Here is an 11,142-nt window from a genome sequence, read left to right as displayed (position 1 = left end):
CACCGCTCTCTCGGTGGAGCCGCACTCACACTTCTCGATGAGAATAAAACAGACAGCAGTGGGGGCAAGGCGGCGGCTTCAGTTCAGGACACTACTTCCTGCTTGGGGACCAATCAGGTGCGAGGAGACGGCTTTTAGTCAAGCCTCAGAGGGAAATACGTCCAATCAAAAACTACAACTGAGCACTACACCCGCCTCATGAATACGACGGGAACTTTCCGCCCCACGACTGGCATGACACGCGAGCGGTGACGAATGGTGTTAACGGTAGTGCAAGAATATCCTCCATTAGCCAATGCTAACGGACAAGAGGCGGGGCTAAGTGTGACTGACGTGTCAAACAGCCAACTGGAGCGCTGCAGCAGGTGCCTGTGCGGCACTCTCGCGCTAGAGTAGGGAGATTTGCGCGCCCTTTGTTTACCACTCAGTGGAGGCGAGTGTCTGCAGACACAGATCTGGGATCGGATTTGTTAGAATCCCCAATCAAACACAACCCACGGTTTGCTTGGTATGATCTGACTCCAGGCGCGTGATTCAGATCATACCACAAAATCCGAATGAACCCGAGTACCCGAGGTGCCAGGGTTCTGGTCTCTCTGTAAATATTTACACCAATATAAAATATCATGGAGTCAGAGCTTAATCTTCTGAAATGTTTTATATCAGCCATGATTCTAATGTTTGTTTTTTTGCACTTCTCAGGTAGTTTTCTTGGGCTACACATATTTAAAATGACCATTTGACAAATAATGGCAGGACTATAGTCCCATGTTATGTTTTTTTTACATAACATATAGATTATAAAGATTAGTATACGGTCATTATAATTTTTTTTGCACATGGTGGGGGTATATTCTGATTTATCAACAGTTTTGCAGAAGCGTACAGGTCATTTTGACAACACAAAATAAATAAAAACTTAAACTGTCAAAGTTGTACAATTCTGTCATGAATAGATTTATTTACATCAGAAGGGTTTTTAACATTCTTCCACATGTTCCAGTAAAAAAATAAAAATGTAATTGGTTGGTTAAGGTTTAGGCCCAGGCGGTGTTCTGTGACAGACAGGACCATCAGTGTAACATATAGTTGTGGATATTACACAGGAAAAAGAAAGAGTGAGGATATTATGAATATAATCTGCATCCACGTGTTCTTGTACTTTTTGTTGAGAAAATTAGAGCACTTCAATGTAGATACAAAAAAGTTGATGAGTAAATTACACTTGCCACCTGGATGAGATTTTATAAATGCTCAGTAGATATGACCCACGAGCTATGCAGAGAATAAATAAAGAAGCAACCAATAATTGCAATTCAATCCCCGTGTTTTATTTGCTCTACAACACAGTTCAGTTTCATTTTGAAGTGCTCTGTGCCTGAGGCAGTTCTGAAATTACATTTCAGTGTAAGAGGGTTTAGATTTCTCTTTAGAAGTTTAACATAGGAAAGGTAGTTACAGCTTTTACCGCCAGTTATATGTAGTATTACAGTGTACTATGTTTTTTTTACACTATGTGTATTATAAATAATATGATTTAAAAAATGTGTGCACTGCGGGGAAGTGAGTCCTAAACAACCACTGAAATGACCGAATAGTCCATATGTCTGTTTCTTTCTGGGATTTTTTAAAAAGCGCTATCGTATTTGAGGTATGTTCAAGTTACAAGTGGAGGCAGGGTGAATGACATGGCCCACCATGCAGCCTATAAATAGAACATGGAAGCCATAAAGGAGAAGTGTATGGGAGGACGCAAACATAAAACAGCATTAACACTAATTGTAATAGATAATATGTTAACAGTACCTCACCCCCCGAGCTTACTATAAAAAAAATCTTTCAATAACTGAAGTGAAACACTGCAAATGTGCTGATCCAGCAACACCACTGTGTTGTTGAAGAGCTTCATTAGTGATATTATTCTCCATATAATACTTAAGTGCAAAGTACAAAGAACAAGTTCCCAGGATGTGCATTGGATAAGCTGATTATTGGGCAACCCCTGACACTCACATGTACCAATACCTTCTATAATCAAACACTGAAATACTCAGGTGGCATAATTGACCGCAAATCATTACATGATCTAAAATAAACATTCCAAGTGCTTTGTAATATAACTACAAAGTGCAACTATTACAGTCTACAATATAATACGGCTAAAGCCTCTTTATGTTATCAGTGCATGTTCATATTGAGGCTACTCAGTTACAGAGCAGATTCACAGCATAGACATTTTTCTCCTTAGAACAACATCCTGCAAATGTTAAAGCGATTGAAAAAAAACCCCTCTCTTGCATAAGTAGCATTATGCAAATAGACACAATAAAAATAGCTTTAAGCACATTTCAAATGTGAAATTAACTGCTGCAGATGAAGGGCCAGTTGCAAAATATCTGGTTTGTTATGAAGGCACCACTCAATACACTGTTCTCACAATTTGTGAGAGAAACCAACTGTAACACATTAGAATTAGAGTAGGGTGTCACACGACTTTATGGGCACAAAAATACAGAATCATTTATATGACCGTGGTGTAGTTTCCAGTTCAATCCACGTCCGTCTATGCAGATGTTAGACTGATGTTTTATTCCTCAGAAATGCAGACACGGCGAGCCATCATCACAACATCTCTCCCACTCAGTTCAGTTATGTTCAAGGGATGTTGGAGGTGTTTTAGGCCTTCTGTGCATTAACAGAGTCACTGAGAGCAGCCCCTCAAACCTTGGATTCAGTCCGAACCATCTTCAAAGTGCCAAGACACTCAGAAGATTACAGTGTCATAGCTCAGTCGTGAAGTACTACAATCCAAAAGCAACAGAGCAAAACAATAGAGAGTGCTTGTATTTAGCAACGCCACACATGAGAAGATACTGTAGATCATAGTGCAAGAAAGAATGTATAGTAATTAGCTTATCTGGAAACAGCTAACATCCTCTGTCATTGTGTATCACTGCAATAGTTTAGAAGCACTACAATGCGTCCTCTGCCCACATGGCATTCAACTCAACACATGTTAGATTAAATTAAGCAAATGTTGGGGAAAAACATGGGAAAAAAACTGCTCAAAATCGCTGCTAGTTTTCAGCAGTTTCTCCATGTTCCTGTTGCTAGTTTGAGTTTATAGCCGGATAACTACATTATCAACAGGCCCCACCAAGCTCAGACTTTCACAAAATGTTCACTATCCATACTTACCATACGGAAATAAAACATTCACATTTTAAGTCAGCATCATAGTGGAAAAGATCCCTGAGCTGTACCTCAGAAGGTACACTACCTAACCTAACTATTTGAGGTGGCATCATACAGAAGCCACCGCAAATAGAGGTAAAAAGTGTCTGCTCATCAGTTACGTGTTAGAGCCACCATGGGGTGCTGTTGTATATTCTGCCAGTCAGGCATTAGAACCAGATGGGTTTGTTGTGGTAGTGATGGGCCAGAAGTGAGACTTAGCAGATGAGTTTTAAATGATCTTGAAAGATTGCCAGGACCAATCAGACAACATTAGCCAGTGGAGTAACCCGTCTCTACAAAAGACTGACCCCAAACCTCCTACGGTCTCTCTATCTGTCTACTTCCTTTATATTTATCTCTGTAACCCTATCTGCATAGTAGGACTCATCTAAATCTTTTAAGCGTGTCTAGTGACTTGCTTCTATTCTGGACTTTCTTTCCTGTCTAATCACTGTAAACAATATTGCTTCCTATCCTTTATCCCGACACTACTGTTAATCCTTTCTCACTTGGTCTGCCCATTCATACCTGCCTATCCCTTTCTTTTTGCCTGTTCTTCCTCTAAACCGCTGGGTTAACTTCCTGTCTCTTTTAACTTTAGGCCTCCTATTCCACAGGTTCAGTTATAGTGGAGATGTTCTGCCAGGGATTGCCTTCGGGTCGTTGGGGAGGGACACTCAGGGTCTTGGCCAGGCTCATCATCAGGGGAGACGAGCTGCAGAGCGACTTCGTTCACATAGCAGAATGACGAGCGTGAGCTTTGAATGTACTTCTGCTCGGCCAGCTCTTTAGCGCTGCATGAAGGTGTGTTTGGGATTTCACATGTCCGATGGAAGAACGAGTAGTCCACCTGGAAAAAGTACAGAAGAATTTTACACACATTTTTATAAGATAAGAGCCTTTAGCCATGCTAGTGGCTCTGTAAGGCTGTATTTGGGTTTAGCTATGCTTTCAGCTAAATGCTAACGTCGGCATGTATACATGTTCACAGTAACAATGCTAACATGCTGATGTTTAGCAGATTGTTGTTAACCATGTTCACTGTCTTACTGTAGCATGTTAGCATTCTTTTTTTCATTTGATAATTAGCACCAAACAAAAAGTACACCCTTGCAGGTGTTTGGTCATAAACCAAAGTACTCGACTTATTCCAATTTTGACCTAGGTGACAAGTCAGGGGATCACCAGAGTCATTGGGATACATCGTCTGGTGACCATGAATGTCTGTACATGTCTGTGCCAATCAAGCCTTAGTATAAACTACAGTGAAGTAATGGAAACCACTTCAGACACAGCATTAAGGGAAGGAAAGGATCCATATTATTTTTGTACATATCTCCATCCTTCCTTTCTGACCTGGTAGCAGTCTTTCCTCTCAAAGAGCACTGGTTCGAATCTGTGTCCCCAGAGTATTTCAGAAGCCAGATAGGAGCTACGGCACTGTGTGGTCATGGCTGTGGCCTCCACCATGCCCTCGAGTATGACCACCACCTCCAATTCAGAGTCATTCTCCAGGGACTTTCGGTCAATCTCAAAGAAGGGTGACTCGTCATTGATCTCGTGGACAACTGTCACTGGCGATACCAAGAAGATACGGTCGATGCCAGTGTCAAAACCCACGTTGATGTCCATATTGTCCAATGGGAGGAACTCTCCCTCTTCTGTCACCCTTGGCTGAAATTGGCAATGGAAAGTAAAATAAAGTCACTATTTAATATGTTAAACATTCCACTTTAGATGTTGTGATGTTGCAAAATTGATTTTCACATGAGGGATTTTATCAAAAGGAGACTAGCCAAAGGCAGGCAAAACACGATCAAGTAAAGTAAAATGCAAATGTTGCTATAAAATGCAACACAATGGTTTAGAAAATAGGACATTCATCTGTCATCTTTAATATTGTAAATGATGACACCATTTCCTAAGGTCATTTAGACATTAAATGTATCATGCTGACCCAAAAGCTTAGCATTTGGTTATTATATTCAGAGGAATTTGACTATGGAAGTTTTTAGTCATACCACCCGTGCATAGGCTTATCACTCACCCAACCCTTACTATGGAACAATATCCCGTCCCAGCGTTTAGAATTGCATTTCTTTGATCCTCGTAAACTTAATCCCATCTGCCCTGTCTGAACTTTGATATGGTCATGCAATTAAGGGAGATCATTGAGAACATTGCTGTAGCCCCAATGTTCCTAAGATTTTGACCCTTCGGACAACTCAGGAGACACATGTGACACACATGTGACACATGTGACACATGTGACACACCCACAGCATTGTTGACAACAAAACATTCACATAAATAGGAAACATGTTTAAAACCACCCAAATAAGGCCAGTCAGAAAGGTAAACATAAGCATACATACAGTACAATCACCTAACCCACATACAGCCCACATGAAGGAAAATGAGATGACGAAGGACAATGGTTCTCAGTTAAAGAATTGTGGGCAAGTTAATCCATGGTAAATCTTCCTAGCCCCTGAGGGAAAATAAAACAAGCTCTCATTAACTACAGCCCACAGAATACAGGCCAGATGGTCTCAGAGCTCTCTTTCTCTCTACTGCAACCTTTTTTTCCTCTACCGCTAACACTCACAATAGCAACCTATTTTTTGATACAATCATTCTGTCTTTCGGTCTCTTTGACCTTTTTCTCAAAAACAGAAAAGGTTTTTTCTTTTTATCATTGCCAAACGTTCTGACCTCTTTTTTTCTCATCATGGTCATTATCCATCTCACCCACTTACCTTCAGTAGTTGTGCTCGAACATGTGCCTCTACCAGGTGGCTCTTGCGTAGGTTTCCAACCCTCCACATCATGCAGAGTTTCCCGTCCCTCAGCGCCACCACAGCTGTGTTGGAGAACACCAGTGTCTCGTTGCGCTTCTTGGGCTTAGCAATCTTTGCCATTATTGCCCCGATGATGAAGGCGTCAATAATGCAGCCCACAATGCACTGCAAAACGACCGCCATCACCGCCAGGGGACATTCTTCGGTCACGCTCCTAAAGCCATAACCGATGGATGTCTGAGTCTCCAAGGAGAATAAAAAGGCCGCCATGAAGCTGTTTACTTGCAGGAAGCACGGCTCCTCAACCACTGCCTCTCTATCAGACTCTCCTCCAGACCTGGCCTCTCCTGATCCCGGAGAGGAACCCGAGCTGGGGGTAAGCCGAATGGAGAGGTCCCCATGCATAGAGGCAATCAGCCAGAAGGCAAATCCAAAGAGCAGCCAGGAGAGAAGGAAGGAGAGGGTGAAGATGACCAGCATCCAGCGCCAGCGGATGTCCACACAGGTGGTGAACAGGTCGCTAAGGTAGCGCTGGCCCCTCTCGCTCATGTTGACGAAGGTGACGTTGCAGCGTCCGTCCTTGCCAACAAAGCGTTGTCGGGGCCGGCGGCTTGAGCGCCTGGTGCGCCGGCGGTTGTTAGTGGAGGCGGAAGAGAGTGAATCCTGGTCTGAGGATGAACGGCCTTTTCCTCTTCCTACTACACTATTGCCTCTTCCACTCCTTAGCCCTGAGCACATTCCTCCTGCTTTCACCCCGCCTTCTCCTGCATCTCCCCCAACTCCAATGGCACTCTGCCTCCGTGCATTGTTGGTGTTGCTCTGGAGAGGTAGAGTTTTGCCGTTCAGGGCATGGGTAAGGGAGGGGCTGGTTGGGGTCCCTGACCCTGTTGGACTAACCCCTGCCCTAGCCGTATCTGCAGCACTCTGTGCCAGCCTCATGATCTCCTCCTCGTCTACTGGCCCATCCACCACAGCACTAAAGCGGCGTTTCACACGTGCCGCTCCCATCATGTACTATAATGTCACCTTTTGCTTACGGTACTCCGTATTCCTCAGTGGGCCTTGATTTGATTGTTGATGTGGCAATCAAGCACCTTGACAGTTAACACAGGCAGTCTTTTAGTCCTTAAAGAAGAGATAATTGTAAGTCCATCATGGTAAATGGTAACCAGAGGACAATTTCCTCCCAGACCGCTAATCAGTCACTTATTTTCCACACTTTCAATAATGATTCCCAGTAGAGTCTATCTATTCAGTGATAGATCCCTCAGCCAATAAAGTGGGCTTTCTTGAAGTAGGTCCACAGGGTGCATTCATTAACCAATGTCCTTAAGTCATACTCACTCAGGGAGTTGAGCTGAAAAGAAGGATGTCAGCATAGCCCAAGGAGTCTATTTCTGTGACCCCCAGTTTGCAATAATTATTTTGACAAGGAGTAGTAGGGCTGGATTGACCTCAACAGACAACACAAAAGCATGCAAGATTGGTTCTGTTTAGTTTAAAACAATCAAAGGGAAGCCTTGAGCATGGATCTATTGATAAAAGCTATAAACTGATAATGCAATGGAGAAGAAGGATGGAGACATGTAAAGGATATACAGCTCGTTACAGGATACCTTCTATAATATTGTGACAAGATACATCCAAGACAGACAAATGCTCCAAATTAACTTGGGGACGATATGATAATAACATTTCCAACATGCAGTCGAAAAAGAAAAAAAGAAACATGCCAATTCTTACGGTCAAAGTTCTCTCCAGTTTCACAACCCCTTGGCATGGGCATGAAGAAACAAAGAATACAGTGCTTTCAGTACATCAAACGCCTACTGTCATCATTGTACATAAATAATTCAGTGCCAATATTTCTTTCATAAAGCTTTGAATAAGTGTTAAGTTGCAGTTGTCACCTTTGCCCAACAAGAGGGTCCCAACTGAAAGAACGTTTTGTTTGCCATTTCCTGTTCGATCATGCCACTGCCTCAACAATTTGCCATTTCCTTTTTAAGGGTCGGCACATCTGTTTGATGGCCATTGTCAAATTTGTTGAAGACTTCTAATAACTGAATAATATTGACCTGGCTGTTAGAAATCACCCGCAACAGTTCCTCAGACCAGACATACCTCATTACAGTTCAGCATTACGGCTGACAAATCACCTATGCCTGACAAAAAATAAGAAGGGAGGAAAAGAAAAGAAAGAGTTTATTTCATCTATCTCCAACTATACTTGTGTTTTAGCTTCAAGTGGAAGATGCATATGGAGGAAAAAGGCAAGTACACAGGTCACCTGAGGAAGTTTTCTATATTTTTCTGGAGGTCCGTCTCCAAAGCAGATAGATCAGGTGTATGCCACAGAAGGAGAAGAGCTGAGAAGTGCTCAGAGCTAAAGTGGCTGAGAGTTTAACTTGGTTTGTGAATTGTAGTCTCTTATTCATCATCTCTGTTTGAATCAGATCACAAAAGACTACCTGAACATCAGAGATAGTTTCCACAGACAAAATAGAAGATTATCCTATGCAGATGAAATGTGAAAATAACACATGAGAATAACTTTAAAGTGCAACATAAATACTATCCGAGAAATGTGCAAATATATCTGGAAATTAAAAGGTATGCCTTTAGAGTTTACCTTTCCCAAGTATTTCCAGAGACCTCTACTGAATCCTGTCAAGTGTACAGAGTATCCACATCCTCTTTGGAACAGTAGATAGAAAGAAACCCTCAACAGTAGCCCTGCACTGTGGTGAGTACAAAGAGCTACTGCTCTAACTGTACAAATATAGAAGAAGCCATTTCATTCAGCCAGTAACAGCAGGGTAGGAAAACATCTACAACAAATGGAAATGAGGAAAGAGATCCCTCCTGAAGTGTGAAGTGACATAAGGGTTCATCTTCGCTTATGTGTTGACCTCTCTTTATGACACATGTTCAGTAAAAGCATTGAGCTTTGTGAGAAATTCGAGGAAAGCGTTTCTTTTGATTGTCTTTACAGAGATGTTGGTTGTCTGTGTTTATATCCCTTTGGTTTAGGACCTTCTTGTTTAACACACTGCCAGTCTTGAGAAGAAATGAGAGCAAAAAAAAAGAGAATGACAATTAAAGGCAAGGTAGAAATAACAAAACTGTGCTGAAACAGATACTTAAGTAGTTATCTTCTTGTCTCAATAGAAACGATTCTTAAAAGCATTAAAAGCATAAATTCACATGTGTATCAATTAAAATCTTAAGTAAGCTAAATATGATAAAATGCTAAATGGATGTGATGAGAAACAATTTATAGTGTACCTCTTAGGAGTCTTTCATGCAGTCCTTGAGTCGTTAATTCGTCGGTCAAATATTGTGGAGTTATTCCTTCAGACGGCCTTAATTTGAAGAACCAAACTCTATCACGACACAGGGAAAAACGTCACCCAAATGTACCCCTGTGAAGAGAAACAGAGAAAAATAATGAAGTCATTTTCCATTAGTATCTTCCGAAAATCATTTGGGTACCTTTCCGACAAAAAACAGTGTCTGAATATGGACTGAACTGCAGGTCCCTCATTTTGGGTCAGGAAACCAAGTGGTACAGGGTGAGTAATCTTTTTATAAATAAGCAATAGTGGATTTAAGCCAATAGACTGGAAGAATGGGAGGGGATTTTCTTGGGCAAAGGTTGAGACTGGGATTGTAGCTCAGATGAAGGACTGAGGTAAACCGGGACTCTGGGTATGGTTCAGGGTGAAGAGATAGTATGTCTTGCTGTGGAGATGGTGATATGCTTTGGATTACAGATGCACCCGTGACTTTGGTAATCTCAACGATGGTTTTGCTAATCCTTTGAGGACTTACGTAAGAGCCACTATTGCCATAGAAGGTGGCAAGAATATCTATAAACACGCACAAGAAATGTAATGGCATTTACAGGATTTGAGATAATATAGGAAAACGTAGTATAAGGCACCGAATCTAATGACACCCTTCACAAATTATGCAGACAGAGTAAGTAAAAACGGATCAATACTTTGATTCATGCTCCTTGCTATACTTTACTACAATCATAGATATAACCACATGTTCCACTTGGATAAATAAATAAATAAATAATGTAGAGCCTCCTTTTGGCCAGAGTAATTAAATTACAGTCTGCTGCATAGTTGTCCAATGATGTGGTGGATCATAATGCATATACGGTGTTATGACACTGCTGCCTGAGAGCAGAAATGACTGATTTCATACATGAAATTCATGTATAACTCCTCAGATCCATCTCTTATGATATTCCTGCTGTAGCCTCAGCATTGTGAAAATACCATGAAGGTGAAAAGAATGCAGGATTTATTGGGTTCAACTAACTAACTTCGTCATTATGTTAAATCAACTACTTAGGCTTGTAGTATGCTGCTAAAAGTAGTAAAATTGGAGATAAATGTATCAAGATACCTTCATAGACAACACAAATGTTGGAACAATATCAGAACTGAACTCAAACTGATCCATGTGGTCTTTTAAGGTCTTAATTTCCACAAAATACCAAAGACAGACTTTTTCAGGCTTGTGTTTCTCAATGTTCAGTTAATGAACAAAATGTGAGATGACGCAGTCCTGACCTTGAGGCCTCTACTGTAGCTCCTGCCAACTCTACCAAATGAACACGCTCTCACGTCTGCTATCGCCAAGATTGTGTTTAAGTGTCGCCGGACAACCGACGACAGTAGCCAGAGGAGGTGATGAGAGAAGTGTGTGTCTATAGGCATTGTGAGGGTACACTTGTCCTTGTGTTAGCAAACCTTATCCTAGTGAGGTGGCAAATGTCTCAAATAACTTCTCACAAGAGAACATGCAGGGGTGTCTGGGAAAACTGTGCATGTGAAGTTGTTGCTTCACACTGTCAGAGCAGCATCTGATCTGCAGTCCTGCCTTATATGATAAAGGCTGAAATATGTTATCGGACCTCTTATCTGGTGACCTTGTTATCGGGTGGTCCCTTAACCAAAGACCAGCGCCTGATACTGTAGGAACAGGTTATAGGTTATTCATATTCGCTATTTACTTGAGTCCAGCAAGATAAATACAATGACGTTGGAGAATTTCTGCCGCTGTATTGACCTAACAATGAATT

At 41.6% G+C, this 11,142-nt stretch overlaps 1 protein-coding gene across 1 annotated transcript; it reads right to left on the bottom strand.

Annotated features, from left to right (window-relative positions):
- Positions 1–3,856: 3,856 nt before the first annotated feature.
- Positions 3,857–7,049, bottom strand: kcnj14 (potassium inwardly rectifying channel subfamily J member 14; the record flags this gene model as incomplete). Its single annotated transcript, XM_079164498.1, has 3 exons — positions 3,857–4,087; positions 4,594–4,911; positions 5,997–7,049. The coding sequence occupies 3 exons, from the start codon at positions 7,047–7,049 to the stop codon at positions 3,857–3,859; spliced, it is 1,602 nt and encodes a 533-aa protein (XP_079020624.1).
- Positions 7,050–11,142: the final 4,093 nt, after the last annotated feature.

Source organism: Pholis gunnellus (genome assembly GCF_910591455.1).
Source record: "Pholis gunnellus genome assembly, chromosome: 8".
Lineage (NCBI taxonomy): Eukaryota > Metazoa > Chordata > Actinopteri > Perciformes > Pholidae > Pholis > Pholis gunnellus.
The sequence above is the reverse complement of the archived record's forward strand: the minus strand, read 5'-3'. Positions and strand labels throughout refer to the sequence as shown.